Source organism: Apus apus, chromosome 4, assembly GCF_020740795.1.
Source record: "Apus apus isolate bApuApu2 chromosome 4, bApuApu2.pri.cur, whole genome shotgun sequence".
Classification (NCBI taxonomy): domain Eukaryota; kingdom Metazoa; phylum Chordata; class Aves; order Apodiformes; family Apodidae; genus Apus; species Apus apus.
In genome coordinates, this window is record NC_067285.1 from 10,726,826 (window position 1) to 10,748,718 (window position 21,893).

General features: G+C 44.2%; 1 protein-coding gene across 2 annotated transcripts in view; it reads right to left on the reverse strand.

The window, feature by feature from the left end:
* Positions 1–1,167: 1,167 nt before the first annotated feature.
* The window catches only part of MXI1 (MAX interactor 1, dimerization protein), a 55,325-nt gene continuing 34,599 nt past the window's right edge, over positions 1,168–21,893 (reverse strand). For both annotated transcript variants that reach the window (XM_051618622.1, XM_051618623.1), the window contains exons 4-6: positions 5,726–5,840; positions 4,393–4,564; positions 1,168–3,053 (exon numbers count right to left, since the gene is read on the reverse strand). In XM_051618622.1, coding sequence (XP_051474582.1) covers positions 2,890–3,053; positions 4,393–4,564; positions 5,726–5,840 — 451 coding nt within the window. In that variant the 3' untranslated portion in view covers positions 1,168–2,889. The remainder of the gene's footprint in view (positions 3,054–4,392; positions 4,565–5,725; positions 5,841–21,893) is intronic.

Sequence of the window (21,893 nt, forward strand, 5' to 3'; positions counted from 1 at the left end):
GAAAAGCCAGAGACATGTTTCCCTCCCATAAGAAACTACACAAACTCTCTCTGAAATCTGCTAAAACCTGGCACAAAGAACCCCAACACCAGAGCCACCAACCCCATGTCTTTAGCAGTTTTTATAAAAGCTCTTAATTTTGTTTTATTCTTGATCCTCTTCCTGGCTGGACCACTGCTAGCCAAGTGGTCAGGAAGGTGGCTGGAGATGGAAGCTCAGCTCCTGCTACATTTTGCCCATTTTATTTGCTCTTGATATCAAGACCCCTTCCAGTCCATAACACTGGAAAAGGGATACCCAACTGGCTCTGGAGCATACAAGCAAACATTTCAGACACATTTATTCCAACCACAGACATGTCACTGATTTATACCAACTAGAGAGCAAAGGCATTCCCCACCCCTTGAACTTCATCTTTTCTCAGCTGTGGTATTTCTTTCCTAAGTAGTCATTTAAAACAAACAGGAAAGATGAGGTGCTGGGACAGCTACAGAAAAAGGGTAATAAATAAATAAATCTCACTGGCATTCAACTGGTCAACACCAAGACTGCCAGTGGTCAACACTTTCAAGGAGAACAATAATAATGAATAAATAAATAAGACCTTGCTAGAGCAAAAGCTTCCCACCTTTCACCACTCAGAAGACTGTCCCAAACCTTTTTGTCAACCAGAGGTTATACGGACCCCAAACATAAATCCAAGTAGCACTTCTTTGAAAACCCCCAAGCCCCATTTGTTAACGCAGAATTCAATTCAGTCTGTGGCAGACTCCTGCTCCTGCCAGGTCACCTCCCAGAAGGCAGAAGACCAGATGTACTGAGCCACTGGATTACAGACACATAAGTGAAAACAGATTTAACAGCAGCAAACCGACCCAGACTTAGTAAGCAAATGAACTTAGAAAACCCAAAACAAACAGAAATTATTCTTTACAGCAATGGAAAGATTATTTTTCTACTCAAGCACCTGCATTGTGCCTCTTCCAGGGGATGACACATTTTGGAGGCGAGTGGGGGAATCATCAGAATATTTAAACATGGACAACATAATGCAAAGCTCTACAGCAGGCCCGCTAAGGATCTTCTCATCACAGGATCAGAGGGCACAAGAAGAACAAAGAGGCAGCTGAAGTAATACAAATGACCAAGATGGAAGAACACAACTCATTTCAGATACAGAAATGTTTAATGGCATTAAAGTGCTACTTTAATGGGGACCATATGCTAACATTTAAACACAATTCCACTGCACTGCTAAATATGGTTGTCTTTATTTTTTTATTTTATTTTACCTCTTTTTGCCCAATCCTACCTAAAACAATAAAATAAAATCTAAAGGACTGAAATTAACAACCCATTCAAATCAGCAATAAGTTATGAAATTTATAAAGCATTTTTTTCCTCTTTTTTTCTTAGTAATGAGGGGTAGTTAAATTACTTAAGGATATACAAAGTTTCAAACAATGCCAGAGGTGAGGACTCTATTAGGGTTTTTAAAACTTGGAAAACAAAATAATCCTGGCCATTAAAAAGACAAAAATAAAAAAGCAAAGCCCTCAAAGTGCAGGTTAGAATGCTCATCTCCAAGAAAATTAGAAAACATTTGCTATAATAGCTCTTAACAGCACCTGCACAGATAAGATGGCAAGGCCCTTGGGAACAGGACGTGCAGTCAAAACATTACATTAACATGAGAGACGTGCTGAGCTTAACTAGTTTAACTACTGGACTGGAACTTCAAAAGTCAGCAAAGGGAATGATTCTAAAAAGAAAACCAAAGAAACTCCCACCAAACCTGGCCTCTTCCAGCTAGCACAGCCTTCATCGTGTGCATGGCAAAAAGCATCTTTGCATTTCATTGTGTCAAGTGCTTCATCAAAACAGAGATCTTCTCATGGCATAAATTCATATAAAAGACATCTAAGGTTTCATATGGACAAGCTCTAAAAAGACGCATCAGACTTGGGGTGTTTTCCCTCCCAACACATTTACAAATGTTTATCAAAAAATCTCTTCAAATAAAAAGGTCATAGTGGCTCAGTATCTGGGCATGACTTCCTGGCATATCACCTTTCATATGTGCTGGTTTCTTTGTGTCCTCAGCTGGTTGTGTGCCTGTGTATGAGCACGCATCTATTGGGAGATCTGCTGCCAGTGTCACAGCCTGAGGCATGACACAGCCCACGGTGTGCTGGTAGATTGTGTGCACCTCTGGCTTTAGCCACGCATCAGAGGTACTTACTTGCTTTTTAAATGATGTCCAACAGAAAGCTGAGCTGAATGGTGTTCTCTCCTGAACGTCTCTCTTTGTTGCCCCTCTCTCTCTGGGCACAGAATGAGACCTTAATAATTACCACCATTGTTATTCCTGGGCTATATAAGCCTTCTTAGATGTCCTAGTACATTACAACAGCATTGGATTGTGATAAACTGTAGGACACGGTCCTTTCAGGACCACAAAAGCTCTTCAGAAGGGCCTAAACTAGGTTGTTCAACCTGAATGCAATATAAGAAATTCTAACATTTCTCAGATCTTGTGACAGAAAGAGAGGGATGAGTCTATAGTATCCTCTTTCAAGCAAATAAATTCAAAGCAAAGTGTTTCATCACTAGGGTCTAGATCCAGGTCCCACAGAAACAAATGGATTTCAGTGAATTCAGAAGGACTAGTGTTTGGTCTAACTTTTTGCCAGCAGGAATTGGGATTGGTAACATGACCAAATGAACACATGTGAGTTTCTGTGGAGGCTTCCTTTACCCAAAAAGCTTTATATACAGGTCTCTCCAGGACTAGCTGTCAAGATGTCATTTCTGAAAGAGGATACTGGAACCTAGGACCCAGTTTGATCACCCCAGTGAAATCACCCTGCACTGTTGTCTCACTTGGTTCTAGGAAGCAAATGAGAGCTTGACACTGGCGCTGGAGTAACCCTCGTCACTCCCAATACTCTGCAAGCTGCTGTGATCATCAATGTCACTGATGCTGGTTGTGCTGATATTGTCCACTTCTCCATGGGAGAACTCTGTGCTTTCAACATCCACTTCAATCTCTTCTAAAAAGGAAAATGAGAGAAACACACACAGGTTAGCACCACAGACCCAACTGTTCCTTCAAGCCTTAGCTGCTGGGACTTCCTCAGTCAGGGATGACACAGGAGTCCAGCAGGAAGACTTTCAGTGTTCTCCCTGGAATGGGGTGGACTGCAGACATGGTTTATAGAAAGACTAGACATCAGCTTGGAGTTTTTCTTAGGAACTTGGCAAAAGGGTTTGACTCCTGAAGCATGCAGGCCACACTATCAGCATAGGTGAGCCACCCCATGCACTGAACTTGTTCTGCTGCCTCTTTCTTTGGAGCTCTGTTATTCCTGTATTGGAAACAAAATCAGATAAAACAGAGGGCAACAGAAAACAGAGTAAGAAGTCCCCTCAAAACATGCTGCTTGATTGATATTATGTTGCCAAAACTGGGACCATTTACTTGGGGTATTACAATGGGGATCTGGGTTAGTCTCAGAGATGCGCAGTGGATTTTAGATCATAAATCTTATATTTCAGAAAGACTTAAAAGCAGGGATCTAGTTAACTAGATATCTTGGTCCCCATATTGTTTAGGAATCTTCCAAAAGGATTTTTTTTAAACTACAGACTCACAGCCAAGATGCTGTATATCTTTGGGTCTGTTAGTAAATATAAAACCATCTATTGTGCCTAAATATCTCTGCACAGCAGAGATATTAAAAAATAATAAAATTATCTGAATTCAGTTAACCATTCAGATAATCTCTACACAGTTTTAACTGAGATGAACTCCGTGGGAAGCTTGGAAAAAAAAAAGGGAGGTATGTGTGTAGTATCACTCCAGGGATTTTAAGAGGCAATGTGCTTGGTTCCGTTTGCTTGGTTCTATCATGGTACCTTGGTTTATCGTGGCCCAAATACAGAATGAGAAGCTGGATGCTGCTTTGCAACATGTGTTCCAGTCCCACTAATCTCTTCTTACATTTTCCTCTTTGTGTTGCCAAGAGACTCACTCAGTAGATCAAAGAGCACAATGGATATCTCAACTTTACCATCAGGTATTTAGCCACCATCTTCTGATCACATTATTTTTCCTAACTACTGTTTTGGCATTTTAGAGAGCATTTCATAGAAACTTTCAATGCCAAAGAAATCAGCTCAGGTATGCAATAACACACTTAATTAGAACACATGCAAAACACTAAACTATTCATCTATGTGTGCATCTCTGTGTGCCTACATGCACGTGTGTGAGCAAAATCAGTAGCCTAAATACCAAAGAAAGGGGTTGCTGAGAGACAGGAAGTGATGAATCTCATGCCCTCACTTTGCCAAGCCCTGGAGATGCAGTGCTAGCTCAGCCATACGCACCTCGCTCCGAGTCCGAGCGATCCGAGGAAATGGTAGATCCAATGCTGTCTATTCGTATTCGCTCTATCTCCTGAGGACCCTGTAGTTGTTCCAGTCTTCTCTTTAGGAATCTTTGTTCTCGTTCCAGGTTCTCAAGCTGGTGTTGGCTTCTCCTCTCAGTCTCTTCAAGTTTCTGACAGGATCAAATACGACTCAATAATTAGTTTCATACTTTTCTCCTTCCCTCCCACCTCCACTGCCCAGCCACCTGCTTTGCTTAGACCTTCCCAGATCCCAGAAGGATCTGAGCTGCAAGAAAGCCCGAAATCAACCTGCTGTGCATTTTCAAAGAACCATACTATATCCTCACATTTTTTCCACTGCCCAAGTCCTACTAAATAATACACATTAGCGTAAAAAGTCTCTGAGGATAGAGCTTTTCCATGGGTAACAATTTTAATTGTAGCAGTTTGTGGGTCATTTCACATGGGTTCAGCCACTTGCATTACCAAATTTGTCCACGAAGGGGCCTCAATTCCCTTAAGCAAACCAATTCAGGGATTGTTATCATCCACTGTAACATAAAAACGTGCCCTGGGAGTTCTGTGTTCCTTGCTGCATGGTTTAGTAGGATTTCTCAGAAACAGTTTTCTATTCAGTAAGTGATTTACGTAACCTACTACAGATTTCTTTGATCACAGCTGGGAAATCTACCAGGGCACTGTTCTTTGTTTCCTACAACAAGCACGTTGCATAAAGAGGAGTCATTTCAGGCTAACCGTCCCTTCGGCAGCGCTTTTTCTCCTTCACTACCCATCCTCCCTCCTGCTATCCTGACCTGCAACAAAGTACTGCAGCCCCTTCCATATACTGACAATGCTGCTTTTTCTTTCCATGCTTTGTTTTGCCAAAAGTGAATCTAGAAGAGCGTTGGGATAGCTGGCAGGTTCGCACACGAAGCCCCAGCAAGCCAGCCCCGTCTCACAATCCTGTGGTTTGTGCTAATGCTCGGCCAGTGGAAACTCACTAGCACATCAGCAAAAACACTGCATTTCCCATGAAAACACAGTCATTCAACAGCAGCTATGCTCCTCATTAAAGAGATGCAGCTGTCAACGAATGATCACAATACAGAACGAGACCCCTGCTCTCCAAATCCATCATTTCCATAGTTAACAGAGTTCATTATGGACTCTTCTAACAATGTGGCTTGTAGCAATGATAAATGATTAACAAAGTGGGCAAGTCTTGCTGGTCTCCTTCAAGAGAGCTACCTCTAGGCTGCCAGACTTTGTGATGGAATTGCACTTCCCAGCAGCCCAGACTGAAAGCAGCTGGGAAAAGCAGCTCTTACCTTGATATGTGCTTTGGCTTTGTTGAGCAGCCCAAGCGTTGTGTGCCTGGTGCAGTCTGGTCCTAGGGGTATCAGAACTTTTAAGCGCTCTAGACACAGGCGGAGGTGAGCTCGGCTGCAAAGGGAGAAAAGGAAGATCAGCGCTATGCATTCAGAAAGGGAATGGCATTTCCTTCTCTGCTTCCCTCCTACAGGGCAGTTTTCATGTTTCTCTCTTTCCACCTATTACAAAATTCCCCACAGGTACCAGGGCAGACTGTCACTAAACTATTTACACTGCAAACATGAGCTGCTAGCAAAACTTGCATTATTGCTAACCTCTGACAGACACAGTTAATAGTCTTGCTGTCTGAACAGATAATCTGACTCATCTGGGTGAACTTTGCGCAGGGGCAAGGCACACAGGCAAATGGTACAAGTATCTCATAGGTTCCGTCTCTCTCTGCTGCCTGTTTTGTTGAGAAGAACTTTTGTGAAAGCAGTTTTGAATGACTGCTATCCCCCGGCTCAGGGAAATTTGCTATCAACTGACCTAAGATCCATGAGAAAAACGGTCAACCTGAAGCACCTAAACAATCCCTGCTGGCAGCTGAAGAATGGTAGTTCCCAAGAACTGCACTGTAACTCCTTCCTAGGTCCATGTCTAAAAGGTCTGTGGGAACAAAAGAACCCAGGACCTTCCCCTGGGCGGTCTTCTGACCTTGGCCCACATCTACAATGACAAGCTCAAGCACAACAGTGTTGCTGATGACTTGATCCATTTTCTGCAGATGGAAAGACATTTTGGGCAAAATGGTTCAGGCAGCAGTGGCAAACCACATCGTTTTCAGGCTGCATAGGAAAACTGTTCCTGCTGTCTCCTTCTCTGCATCATGTGTGTAGGAATGAACAGCAGATTTATTGAAAACTATCAAGTGTGGGTTGCCTTTTTCCCCTCCCTCTCTCTTTCCCAGACATTAATGATTTATGTCCAAACTTGTCATCACAATCAATAACACAATGACATCAGCTCCATCATTCACATGCAAGAAACACCGGTGCAAAAGAGTCCTGAAAGCCCATCCCAGCCCTTGGTCATGCACAAAGAAACTGAATCTTAGCCTGATCCATCTCAATGCTCAATGCAGGGGAAGGGAAAAAAAAAAAGGGGGGGGGGGGAGGGTAGAGCCTGGACAGTTCATTTTCATTTGGTTTTCAAATTCACTATTGCACCCAGTGTGCAAGGGGTGGGGGAGAGGAGTCTGTAATCAGGCAATTATGTCAGTGACAAGCAAGGATGATTAAGGGTGGAAGGGTCAGGGGTTTTGCTGATGAACTGTCAGCACAGGGGAGTGTTCACTAGCAGTGTCGTAGCTGTGAGCTCCTCACTGTTGCTATTATAAATCTCTTTACAAAGGGTCCATCATTCTGTCTCAAGACCAGCCACAGGGCTGCATATGACCAGCAAAGGCCTTAATGAAACATGTGTTTTTCATTAAGTATTAACAACTGGAGGGGTGGGGAGAAGAACCTCATAATCCAAAAATCAAACTGAAAAAACAGTAATCACATCAATCTCATCTTTTACTTCTCAGCTCGCTCTACAGCAAACCCCACTGACATACAGCTGACATGGGGGGGAGGGATGTTTTTCTACCTGCAAGCTCATTTTCAATATAGAGCTTGATTAAGAGGAGTTGTGTGCACCCACTACAGGTGTACTATGTCCCTGTAGGGCCAGTAATGAAAAAGCATTGCTGGTTCACACTGGCACTATAGTTCATGTCATTCCCTGGGAGACTGGACACTCACTTCCTGCAGCTACAGAAAGGAAGAGGAGGATCTTATAGTTGAAGACATTCTGGGTTTTGAACTCATTTTTTGGCTATACCACAGATTTCCTAAACAGCCAGAGAGGCAAGTCATCAAGTCAGAGCTGTCAGAGGACAGCCACTGAGTTGTAGCACAGAGCAGCATGTCTCCTCACAGCATGAGTATCAGCCATACCCTTCACCTAAGCCCAAGTTAAAAATGCAGCTTGAGTAGAACTGAAGATGTGTGCACAGATCAGGGGCTGAGGAGCAGGGCTGGTTCCACCCAACAAGGGCCTTGCTACAAAGAACCTGTTACAGGTAGGGACTACTGACTCCCCCCTGCTCTGCTGGGCAAGAGCAGCTCTCAGCCCATGGTGACAACTGAATCATTTCTGCAACAGAAAATAACAAGTTTGAGGAATTACATCTAACCAGTGTCAAACATATCACAGTCCACTGCTGAATGCAGAAAGAAATGGACATTTACACTCTGAGCTTTGCACTGAGTCTCAGCACTGGAGGTATTACCAGGAACTGGAGAAGGCACTGCACCAGGAACTGTGATTCCTGGAACGAGCCATCAGCATCAGGCAGGAGTTAGCACTGGCTGGATTGCTGAGACAGCAGTTAGAAGGATGGCACTGAGCTGCCATGTCTAAAGCTAGGTTATGTGCAGACTTGATGAGATGCTTAACCTGTGTTAAGCACCTGAAGCTAGATTGTAAGGATCCAGCCATGTAATAAAACCCTGGATACTGAAACACTTCCTGTTGTGCCCCAATCGAAAAAAGTTACTGCACTCTGACAGGGCAGGGAGGGGACAAAGCGGTCTGAGGGTCTTGTCCTCATGAGGACACTAGAAAGAGAGTTACTTTCCCAGCATGCCTGGCCCCAAAGGGAAGACTCCCCCAGATCTGGACCCTCACATTGGCTATCAAAGCCCAGAAGATTGGCTCAGGCTCACACAGAAGGTTTTCAGAGAAGCTTCTCATGCCAGTGGTTCTGCTGGCCAGCCACCAAAGGCTGTTACCTGCAGCAGGTGTGATGGCCTCTGCCAGCACACCAGGCATCAGGAAGGGACGCCTGCCTGCGACACAGGGCATGAGTGTGAGCTGATAAGCTCATGACAGCACATAGCACGGCTCAGGCAACGAGCACCCTACAGGGACAGGTGGCACTGGCTGAGCCAAGGTTGGTTTGGAAGAGGTTTGACCCAAGCAATCAGTTCCGTGCCACGGTTGGATTTTCCCCTTTTGCACTCAGAGCTGAGCCATGCTGAGTTTTGACTCCGCTGCAAACATAAGTACGTTTATACTTCCAAGCATAGCCTAACCGTGGGGAAATGCACAGGGCTTTACATTAGCATACAGCAGAGGGCCAGCCCAGGTCCTCAGGCTGGAGGAGACTAGGGACAACCAGCACTTTCTGACCCAGCAGTCGCCTCACACTGCTAGGGACGACACTGGTTAAACTGCTCTGGAGCTCCCTGGCCTGGTGCAGCTGGGATAGAAGAGAGCAACCAAGCCCACAAAAAGTCCTGGCACACATGCTTCCTTTAGAGAGATCGAATCAAACAGCTTCCCCAGCTCTCACCCCTCCACAGTGGGCAATACCTTTTTTTTTATTTTTAAAATTTATTTTTAAAATCCAACAGAGTCATAGTACCTGACCTCTCTCAACTTCCAACTGCCCAAGTGGACCATGATGGGTTCTTAAACCACAGAGCACACAGGCAGGTCTGGCACACTGATGGGTGGCTCAAAAACTCTGAATGAAACTCCAGAGCTCAAAGGCCTCACAGCAAACTTAGCTAAAAGACCGTTTCAGAGAGAAAGCAATCACAAACCTATTAATCTTCCTTATCAAGTCCTGGAGCTGTACCTGGACAGCTGTAATCCCATAGGTCAGGCCACAATATGAATATCTTTTCCTCTGTTTACCTGGTCTCTGCTGCAACGTGGCTTTGACAATGCTGCAGGCTCTCATATTCAATGAAAATGTCAGCATTGTGCAGGCTCCAGACAGAGCCAGACAGCCTTCTGTGTAAACCACTGGATTATGCCAATATTTGACGCATCTGCCAATATCTGGAAAAAACAAGCCTAAATGCCCATATTGTTACATAACAGAAACAACTTGGGCTTGGAGCGAAGGGCTGCTGCCTCTCGCTGCTTCAATCCCAGGGAAGACAGAGGATGTCAGGAAGAGAATTCCAGTTTCAACCAAAGCCTTTGCACACTTGCTTCAAGGGAGACAAGAGAAGCTGAAGCCCTTTATCCCATCTAAGTAGCCTTGTAAAAAATCAGGCTCCTGCAGCAGCATCCTGAGGACACAGTAGGTACTGGATGTGCTGAAGAAGGAATTAATGGAGGATCTGAGAGGAGGGGGCTCTCCCCATTCCCAAGAGATCAGCCTGGTACGCTGCTCTTGCTCAGCATGATGAGGGGGAAGACTGCTGTTTGAGATTTCCATGTGGGGCATCAGGGTGGCCATGCAGCTCCATTTTAAAGAGCTACAGGAGCTTTTATCCTGTTCCACCCGGCAACTCCAGCTAGGACAGAGCCCCCTGCTCCTTCTTCTTCTTCCCCTGTGCAGTGGCAGGAGAAGCCTAGAAGGTCTGGGATGTGGAGGGCAAGCAGAGCAATGATGCCCTCTCTTCTGTGTCAGGAACTGCTATGGGAAAACGTACATCATCCTCTAAACAGATGGGCCAGGAGACTGAAGCAGAAGAGCGATGAGCAAACCCAGCAGCCCCACAACCCTGTCAGTTGACCCACAACAAGCTATAGGTAGCTGCATGTGGAAGAAGGGGGTGCTGACCCCTGAAATGGCAGACCCACTGCTGCCCACTGGGCATATGCTGTTCTCCCCCCTTCACTTTGTGCCTGTTTGAGAGCTTCTGATTGTATGTGGATTATCTAGTTCTACCCCTGCAGCCCCCCTCCAGGCCTGAGCCTCAGGCTCTCTGTCCTGAGCCTGTATCAGAGAGGAGCCTGGCCAGTGCTCCATGCAGCCCCTCCTTGCACTTGGCTCTGCCTGGCTGCAGAGGGCTGTAATTTCCCAGCCTGTGCTCCTCTCCAGCTCCCAATGACATCATCCACTCGGATTATATAAAGCACAGGGAGGAAGCCTTTATTTATGCGTGCTTTTTGCTCACAGCTCCAGCTGTCTCACTGTACAACACGTACCCAAATCCTACTGCAGGATCTGGGCTCCCCTTTGCCTGGATCAAAACTGCACTGCAGAAGGTCTGGGTGAAAAAAAAAATTAAAATAAATAAAAAATCCCCTTTTATTTCCCCCACTCCTCTGAGAACATTTTTTGAGTGATCTGGGTAGGAATCAACTTACCCCACCACTGTGCACCACAGCAAGCTGGGCACAAAGCCACCAGCCTCCTCCCTGCCTGAGAAGTCCCCAGGGAGTTGAGGGACATGTGGTGGCAGCTCCAAGCTTTTGTGTCTGCTGGTCACAAAGGGGCTACCTACCTTCAGTGTCTTAGGAGCTTCCCTGTGAGAGCCAGCCCAGGGGCACAACTTTCAGGGAGCCATTCCTGAATGTAAACATCCCTGGAGAGACTGCAGCTTCTTTGGTAGGACTGGTTTTGCGTTTGTGAGTTTTTTTCCCAGCTTCTACCATGGGCAGAAGTGATGGAAACTAAGACAGGAAACTTTCTCTGCTGAGGAGTGGCTGAAACACGTGCACACTCAGCTCTGAAAGCAGCAGGTTTACCAGATTCAGCACTATCCCCTAGTCAGACGCTGCTGATAGACTTTGCTGAATCAAGACCTGAACATCTGCAAAACACATACATGCACAGAGACACGCACAGAGACACACACACCCCCATACACCACCTCCCCCCATCACTCTTCCCATCTTTAAAAGATCAAGTCTCCTTCCCAGCAGGAAATGACCAACTCACCTCCAGCAGACTTTCAAAATGCTGAATTCTGATTTTTGTATATTGAAAGAAGGAAGCATCTGAGGAAAAAGAAAGCATTTCCCAGATATTTTTGCACTATGCCTGCAGGTCTATTTGGCTTGAATTCAGCAGTGGATTTAAGCATGTGCTTAACATTAGAAATATGCTCAAGTCCCACTAAGGCTAAATCAGGCACTTGATCTCTAAGAGGTTTTAAAAAAACAGAATTAAACAAAAAAAAAAAAAACACCAAAAAAAACACCAGAAAGAAGATCCTAACATGGAAAAGGGCATCATCGCTCTTCCCCTCTGCCCTCCTCCTCTTTCCTCTACACCTTTTCAAAGTAGAGCCTAATTTAAGTCTGAAATTAGAAACCAACAACTTTGTTTGGATTTCAGAGCTAACAGATCGCTTAAAAAATTCAGGAGGGATCACTGGTTAAAGAATGCAATTCCTGGAGAAACACAAGTGACCCCACATGAATAATTCATTGCAAGAGAATGATTTTGAGATGAAAGTGATGAGAAACACATGCAAAAAAAACCCAGTACAGGGAAAATGGGAAAAATACAGTTTCCTTCTAAAACCAATCCACAGCCTTATCTCTAACAGCCGTCACATGACTTGATCTTTTTTCCTTACTCGCATCTCTAAGCCCTCTCTGTCACTGTGTCTACCCCCTGCTTTACTGAACATTTGTCTTCAGGGAAGGATGAGGAGGTTTTGGCAAGCACCTGGACAGGGAGCAGCGAGCAGCCGGGCACGGGGGGCCCAGCCTGTGTCCATGGGCTGCAGAGCGCGCTGCACCTGCTGCCAGCCCTCCGACCACCAACACACACACACCCACCCCAGCCCCACAGGATGCCAGGGATGAGGCACAGGTTTTAATCTGGCTCAGAAACATGTAGCTAGAAGTTAATATTCTCCACCTGAGCTGTGAAATCATTCAAACAAGCCTTGCTTCCCCGATTTTGAATCAGGTCTCTTCTCACAGTTTTCCTGCGCTTGCTCCCAGCTGAAGGAGGTACTTGCTCATTTGCCTCTTCATCTCCAGTCAGTTTCTACTGATGGCTCCCTGGCATGTAGGAGCATTTGTAGCAGCATTTGTATTGCAAATGCTAATAAAATGTACCACAAAAAAGTAATTGAAAATAAAATTTTTAAAAAATGAAGCCTTTAGAGCTTTATATTTTTTTATGTCTTTCTATCGTTTAAAATAAAGAAACACAAATTTAAGACCAACAATAAGAAGACTTAACAACGTATTATAAATAGGAATTTAAAAGAACAAAACAGTTATATGGGCAACATTTTCAGCCTGATCTTAACCATATCAGACCTGTCTGCAAAAGTTAAAGACAAACATGCACCCAACTGTATTTTCAAATCGAGGGCAGATAAAAAACAAACCACAAATGAAGAAACCTATGATTTACCAACAGCAAGAACAGTAATAGCAGTAAAACCAAAAACAAAAAAACCCAAGGCAATGCAGCTTTTCAAAGTCACATAAATCAATGCACCTCTGCTTGCTGACAAGCTACATAACGGGGAGATAACTGGTGGTACAGTGCTCAAGAAAGCAGCATCCTGATTCAAGCCCATAAGTGGATATGAAATACAAACAGCAATGTACTGATGCACTCTGCAACAGCAGCTTTTTATCCAAAGGCCACCTCAGGCACAAAGGCAAAACAAGGTACATTGGGAAAGGAAGCATTTAACCAAACTACTGAAATACTTGGGAAAAAACGGCCAGTTTTGTAGCACATAAACAGTTAATATCTGCAACAGAAGCTTCAAGCTTTAAAGTAAGCATAAAGCAAGAATTTTAACTTAAAATATACTGCTCACAGTCTCTATTGTAAGCTTGGGAAGAGGCTGTCCTACAAACCCTGCCCTGACAGTCCCCAAGGCCTGCATGTCCTCCACCATAGGGCTAGCATAGGGCCAAGTGCACCCCCACAGGACACAGAAATTACTTCTAACCCCAGCTCTTCTAGACAAGAAGTCTCATCAGTGATTTCAACTTTGGAAGAGCTTCAGGCTCTTGGCAAACAGAATCTGCAAGATCATGAAACCTTGTGCCAAGTGGTCTGTTGCCACCACTGGTCCATTCCAACATGAGTCTTTCTAGCCTACTGCAGTCTGGAGAGAGACATGCTCTCCCCCCAGCTCTTCACGTCACACAGCTGTCAAGGTCTCTCTCTTTCCTGAGATCTTTCTAGGTTTAAAGCTGAATACTATCGAGAGGGCATTCCTCATTTTGATAGTATTTCAAAGGCATATTGATTACTTCAAGGCTTTCCATAATCAAAAAAGAGAGTGACAGGAGGAGGGAAAATGAGGCAGTCTCCAATCCCTTGGTGAAGTGTGGGGTATCTCACTGAAAGATTCAGCTGTCCTGCAGGACAGGTATCTCCTGGGCTGCAATATGGAAGGGTAACAGGCACTTCTAGCTGTACCTCCCAAAGGCTGATCAATCTGTCCATGTTGGGCAGACATTAAGAGTAAATCATGGTGTTCAGTGGGTGCAGGGGTTGGCCTACAAACACCTTGAGTTATGTGGACATGTGAGAGAGCTTCCACTTCCCAGGATTCAAGGCCACCACATGGCAGACAGCTGTGAAAAGGACACCTATGGAAGACTTGGGGTCCTACTCTTACCCAAGAGCGCATTTCAGGTAGTAGTACTTCTGTAATCTCACACTGAGTCTCTATTATCTTCCCTTTCACCCTGTCCTCCGAACAGCACTGCAAACGCTGGACTGTTTGGCTCCAGTTTGCTATCACTAGCCATCATCCTTCAGCTTGCCCAGGTTTTTTTCTGCTCCTCTTCTCTGACAGTCTACTGGATTGGAAATTCTTTGGGACAAGAATCCAGTTGTCAAATGCACAGAACCCCATGACTGCACTCAGAAATCCTAAATCAAGCAGAGCCCGAACAATTAGACTAAAGCAACATTATGATTCTGAAGGTGAAGGGATGTATCTGGGGCTACTTTTATTCACACAGTAACTTCTGGGCCTTTGGGTCCTATTTGTTGCTTATCTTGAAGTTTTTCTCTTTGAACTAGAGAGCTAGAATACAAAAGCTTCATTTAAGTGAATAAAATAATAATAATAAAAAGAGACCATCTGTAATCCCATGACTTCCAAAACTAGGATACTTAAAGAAATGGAAAAAAAAGTGAATACAGATGTTCAGAACAATAAAAAATATATAATTTTGGAAGGTGCCTCCTCGAGAAGGAAGTCACGGCTGTTCAGTAAGACGGCTGCTCATCCTTTCCTAACCCCTTTGATCTTCAGAGGCACCAATGAGACATACTACTTTAACTCAGTAGAGAAAGATCAAATATAACAGACTGTTCTTCACAATGAAAAGGTGATGAGAGCTGGATAGGTGGCCATCTGCCCAGCAGAGGAACGGAGTCAATCAATGCCTGGCATTTTCTCTCGCCCCTTCATTTTCACCCAGATCTAGCACTGAGCTCTCAGCTTCATCCGTCCATCAGTTTCTTTTCCCTCCTTCCAGGTTCCCTATGGCTTTCTGCTTTTTTCGTAAAGCAATTTGGACACTTTTTAAGAGATGTCAAATACCAACAGATGCTTTGTAGGAGAGTCTGTGATTATTATTTATCAAAGCTAATCTCCCCCTGAAGTTACATATTGAGGTTTTACTATTATTGATCTTGGCCATTAGCCATAAAGTATTTTAATCCCTAGTGAATATAATTAACTGAACTTCACTACTGAACAACACATGATGTTACCTGCTATAGCCATCACAGGTCATAAACACTCTACATCACATTCTCCTTCTGACCTGAAAACACAGCCTAGCTGCTGCCAGTATGGTTACATCTAGGTACCTCTTGCACAAGATCATTTGGCACCAACTTTTCAACCATGCTCACTGCCAACCATGCAGGTATCGTAGTTTTGCTACCCTGGAAGTAAGATTCAGTTACAATCCTGCAACTGGCTATAAGGGAACATGCAAAGCAAGCCGTAAACATCAACGTGCAACCGAAGCCGGTTAATTATAAAGCCCCAACCAGCCCAGTCTAATAAAAACTCTGTTAAAAGGTGGTTAAAAATAGACCTGCTCTTTAAATAGCCAACAGTGTCCTGTGCCCTCGTTCTCACTAATACCATTATAATCATCCTTCTAGGGATACGCAGTGTGCTTACAGCCACAAAGTCTGGCGACGCTGATCCAACCAGTGCAGAGTCCTCCTCCACGCCACCAAGATGCCTGCAAAGCAGCTGTGCCATTCATCAGGAACCTGCCTCACCCAAGAGGAGGCACTAACCTGCTTTGCTACGGATTTTCAGCTTTACTGCTAGAATTAGGTCACCAGCAAAGATAACCAAGATTTTCCAAACTCACCAGCTATTCTTGATTACTGTGTTCAGAGGTTTCCTGGCTAAGCACCCTGCCTTTGAGAAGAAACAAGGAGGTATTTCAGGCTCCTGCAAGGTTTCTGCAGTCAGACACTGAGTAGTGGGGATGCTCTCACCCCATAATCCTTAACTGCTTCGAAAACTGCCAGGCAACAGGAAGAGCTCTCCAGTTTGAATCTACTACCATTAAGTCCTTGCAGCCTCCCAAGGAGAAATCAAAGACATTGCACACCAGAACACCGATGAATTAGCAAGGATATATGCTGCCAACTTGTTACTTGGAAAAACACGTATTTAGTTTTCAAAATAATAAGCAGGGAACATGCTGATATCAAGAATGCATTCTGATCTGGTACTACAACTTATTTTTGTCATTAAGATTTTTTTTTTAAATTACACAGATAAGCTTTGCTACTAAAAAAGTATTTTTTTACTGTTTGGTAAGATAGGACAGAGTTTTCCCATCCCATACATTTATTTTCTGAAACTATATTCCAGTTTCCTCACCTCATGGAAGAAAATCCTAATTCCTAATGAGCAAATATTCTAAGAACGTGACTGTCCGGAACACTTGTTTACACAAAATCTTTTATGCCAGAAGGAAAGCATGTGCTGTTCATCTAATACCTCTTCACACTGTCAGAAATATTTAAGGAGTCATCAAATATCTAATGTACCTTTCAGGTATAGAGGGCATGCATCTGGAACAGAGGAAGCAGTGCATGTAATTTCACCTTGTAAAATTGCTTTAAACTTATCCTCAGACTTCCCAGGAAAAGAACTACCAGCCAAGGTCACCATCAGATGTGTGCTTGGGAAAAAACATCAGGAAGGACAACTTCAGAGACCCTGGAACTATTTTTCCTATTGGATATGGATTTTTGAACAAAAACAGTAAACTGAATTTCAGGAGTTAGCTAACATTATGCGACAAACAGTTTTCCCTCAAGTTAACTATGTATGTTACTCAGCAGGGGAACCTGAACAGAGAAGCACAGCTCCCAGCACTATGACAGCAGGAGCCATGTCCTCATCTCATGCATCCACAGGTACCAGGAAAGAGTTTGTGAAAGGAGGTACCAGAAGGTGTGAAAACACACCTTGCTTCTGCTTTACTGGTGTGACATGCTGATGCAAACTCATTGCCAACACAGTTCTTCCAAAGATGAGCAGGGTTTATAATCTAGAAAATTAATACCATGTGAACTTCAGGGGAAAAAACAACAAAAACAAAACAAACCCTCTGTTTTGCCCTTTCCCTTTAACTATCCTTGACACCTTCCTTGCATTTTCTTTCTCTACTCTGGACATGTGTGAAGGCCAAGAGATATAAAACTGCTCAAATCTCTCACAGGGAAAAAGCATGAAGTTGTCCACTTGGAAAACATTTCCTTGACCACAAAGCAAGGCAAAATGTAGTAAGACAAGAAAATTGCTTGACTTTATTTTCAGCTAAACTACAAAACTCATAGTACTTCCAATAGGGATCAAAAAGTCAGTATATTAAGCACAGGACATTCTATTTAGTGCACTCTCAATCAGCTGGAGAAGATCATTACCAACCCTGCCTGGGTCAACAATGCCACAAATGGATACCACTTTAATTCTCCTAAACAGAGAACAGCTTTAGTTGAGTAAACTAACATTTGTGAGAAGATTAGCTGCCTTATGCTTGCTTTGTATCCTCCCAGCAGGAAAAGGGTCAGGATCCCACCTGGGAACAAACCAGACACTGAAAAGTTCACGGGTTTTTTTTGAAAGGAAAATAATTTTTTTAAAAAGAGAGAGAGTAGCTGGAACAGCTAGTCCTCTGGTTTGGTGGCAACTGGCTTGCACTTGCTCAACTATCAGGACAATATTAACAAAATAGCCTTCTCTGCCATTTTGTAGTGCTGAGGTCCCTCAAGGGGCCTCATGAATGTAAAAAAAAAATAATAATTTTCACTAAAAACAATTCACCTAGGGTGAGGCTGGGGTTGGTCTCCTCATCAGGAGTGCCAAATGGCAAATCAGAAGCACAGATTTGCTTACTTTCTTATGCTGTACCAGCCAGAAGCTTGCAGAGTTTCCATGTACTTCCCAGAAGGGAGAAGCAGAAACCATCCAGAACAGACTTTTAAACTCCCTCCAAAAGCAGAAGAGGGTTATGCATCAGGCAGGACCTTTAAGTGAGAGTTAGAAGGTGTGTCTGCAGACAGCTCACATGACCTCAGGTAAATCCCTTGAGGAACTGTAGCATTCACCGCTCATCCACAAAATGGAGTTAATCCTAATTCCTTCATGGAGTACCTCACAGCTAAATCCACTCTTAGTCTTCAGGTGCTCATGTAGCTCAGCAAAGACACTGGTACGTGAGGAGCCAATGGAGTAAGGCACTTTGAGAAGCTAAACCATTCAGGTTTCTCTGCTAGTTAATAATATCTGGCATACAAGATGGCCACATTTCTCAAAATGTATCAATAACCCCTCACTGCTCCCCACCGTATATGCAGCAAAAACTATCTGAGAGTCTGAGAGCTCTTCTTAACTCTGTCCCGAGAAATTCCCAAGATGGAATTTCAGTGAAGTTCAATGGAGTTTAGTCAGAAAAAGGACAAGATGAAGGTTGTGTTGCTGACTTTGCAATCAAGCAGTCATAAAATTTTTTATTTCTTTAAAACCTTCAGTTTCTGATATCCAGCTGTTAATCCTATACATCCAAAAGATTATGATGTAGACCCCATGAAAAATATACCAGAGTAGCTCAGACTTCACATGATTTAAAAAAGCAAACAAAGATATGCATAGGATGCTTTCTCTTCTTTCTTTTTTTAAAATACATAGGTTACACTGGCTCATACACCGGTTTTATGTGGGGGATAGAAAACACTTAACTGCAAGTGCTGAGATTCAAGAATCACAGAATATCACCAGAATTGCAGAGGAGATTACAAGAGCTGGCAAGATTAATAATATTTTTCACTTTACGTAACAGAACATTTTTAACAAATGCTCCTTTAAAAAGAAGGGGAAAGAAAAGCCTTTAAGAAACTAAGGCAACTTGCTTTCCCTGGATGGCTGAGGCGAAGGGCAAGGCAGGACTGTGTGCACAGATCTGAGAGCCAGCTTGGATGTCTTATGGGAGTCCTCTACTTCTATAAAACAGCTTTCCACTCTAACTACTGCTAACCATTTACAACATGCCCAAGCCACAGTATAATTCCCTTCCCACTCTGCTCTTTCATCACCACATGTATTTTTCTCAGAGATCACTAAGAAAAAAAAAACCCAAGACTCAAACAAACTGCAAGAGACACTCATGACTCCAGAGTTGACTCCTTCACCTGTTTTCCTGAAGTGTATGACACCAGATACAAGATTTCTCTTCTTCTCTCCCCTTTGCAATCCCTTCACTGAAACCCATCTCCATATGTGTTTTTTCCAGTGAACACCAAGCCTGTAAGCTGCTTTTCCAAGCCAAGGAAAGTTTAAAAGAGGTCACGCCACAGAGAACAGGCTCTGCGCATTTCCTAAGAGGGTCATATTACGTAGACTATCCACCAGAGACAAAGCGTTCCCATCCGGTTTCCCACCTCTTTTGGCATCAAAGTTGCTTTTCTGGGTAGGTGAAGTGGCAAACATATGCACTGGGGAAAGGAAGGATTATTTTTTATTCCCACCCCTCTTCCTTATCTCAGCCAGAATTGCTCAGCATACTTCTAGGGTCTAACAGTGACTCTTGCTATGAAAGCTGATTACCGTATTCAGCATTTGGGATTCTCCCCTTCACACATACAGAGGCACTCAACTTTGGATGGCGTTTTTACCTCCCCCAGAACACTGAAATCTTCTTAGACATCAGGAAAAAACTTTCTAGCAGCGACAACAGTTAATCAGGGCAATAGGTTGCACTGCCTCCCTGGGCAATCCTGCCCTCAAAGGCTTTTAAGGCCACGTTAGATCAGCATCTGCCAGGAAAGGTTTAGATAGAGCTTATCCTGCCTTGGGGCAAGGGGACAGACCAAACAAGTGCTGCAGGCTCCTCTCAGCCTTCCACAGCTTCAAAAAACTACACAGCAGTCTGAAGAGCACTGTTTCCTGCCCTCCTCTAGGCACAGGGCCTGAGCCAGCTGCAGGGGCAGCATGCCGAGTCTCGAAAGCATAGAGGCTCTTCTGCCTCTCTGAGCCATGACCCTGATGACAGAGCAAAAGATTTGGTCCTAAGTGAAATCGTAGCTGCTGTGTGCAGCTGGAAAAGGGCAGTAATGCCATGTATGTGGGAGAAGGTAGGCAAAGCACAAGGGAGGATCCACAGGCATTTGCAAGGCACTGTTTTCACTAGCAGAATGAGACAATCCCCTCCTGTGTGGGTTGGCAAGGAAAGGGCAGGAGCAAAGCAAACACCAGGAGGGGTTGCAGGGAAGAGGAGCCCCCACCCCAAGCTGCTGAATCCAATTATATCCCAGCCACCCCAGCAAGCTTCTCTGTATGCAGTTATGCAGCTGCAAACATGGAAAAGACCAGCCAGCTCTGAAGAGTGCCAGGATCCAGCCTATGAGAAACACTGGAAACAAACACAGATCAAAGGGAAACACCAAGCTGTATACACAGCTGGGGCTGTCTTCTCCAGTTAAAAAGAAATGGGCACATAAATTTTAACTGCAAGCCTTTGTGTGTGCTTGCACGTAACTGTGTGCATCTGTGCAGATGTGAGTCCTCACTCCACATTCAGCTTCTTGACATTACAAAAATGTAGCTAATGAAAGGTACTTTCTGAGTTGTGTGGAAGGTTCCCACACAACTGGGCAAAATCAGACTGGGCAACCCACAACTCAACCCACGCTGTGGAACAAGGCCAAATAGGTGGGAATGAAAGACACAGGAGATACAAAGCAACTTCTTTTTAACCTCTCATGTCCACAAAAAACCTGCTACACAGCTAACACTTTCTGAGTAATTAATTTGAAGAATTTCACTGAGTTTCCAGAAGGAGCAGAACACTTCCCATTTAAGGGCTGGACTTTGGCGGTGTGAAACCACAATGATTTACCCTAAGTGTTCAACAGGTTGTGTCTTTAAGCAGCATAGGGAAGTCTCTCCTGAGAGGAAAATGTAGACTTATCACCCCAAACTTCCTCAAGGTCTAGGATAGCAAGAGCAATCCTTGCTGCACAATCGAGCTTCAAGCAGAAAGAGCAGAGGAATGCATTGTAGTAGCAGATGGGAAATGGTGGCAGCTCCTGAGACACTCTTGGCTGACCAGGCTCTTCTTCAAGGATGGGGACAGGCATGGTACGCTACTTAGAGCTGATCTCACCTCCTGTTCTGTTCCTTTTGTCACCTGGGCTGCACCACAGGGAGATCTACACAAATAAGCCGCAAAATCAAGTCTGGCATCAACTTCCCCTTCCTTTTCACATATCTCCCCTGATGGGCATGTAGCTTTGCCACCTTGCACACTCATAGAAGGGTCCTCCTTATATACCTGCTTATTAACATGAAGAGTGGCATCTATCAAATGTCCTCCTTTTGCTGTTGCATTGTTCACTGTGCTAGACAGCGAGCCGTTTGGTGCAGGAACCCTTGGCACTGCTCTCCAAATTACTACACACAACTACACACTGCAGAGACAAACAGGGGGAGCAACAAGTGCCCAAGTGAAGGAGCAAGTATTCATTTGAGACACACTAAGAGCTGTCCTTCTAAATGATTCAGAGGCTTTTAGATATTCCACCCTAGTTCACCAACCAGTCAACTCAGAGACAGCAGCCTGACTTCATAAGCATGACTAAGTTTTGTGCAGCTGTTTATTACCTACCATGATAAAAACCACACCCTTATCCAAACTGTTATCAGCCCAGACCATATGTGAACCCACTGATACCATTTACAGAGTCTATTTCCACGGAAGTAGCACTGCATTTCAAGCTCAGGCTGTTTCCACTGGAGGTTTCAGTGTGTAAGCCTTTTTTGTATCTATTTCTGTCATGTCACCTCCTTTCCCCCTCAGCTCCTCCTGGGCAGAAATCCCGGTACAGGCAGTTACAAGATCACTATGCAA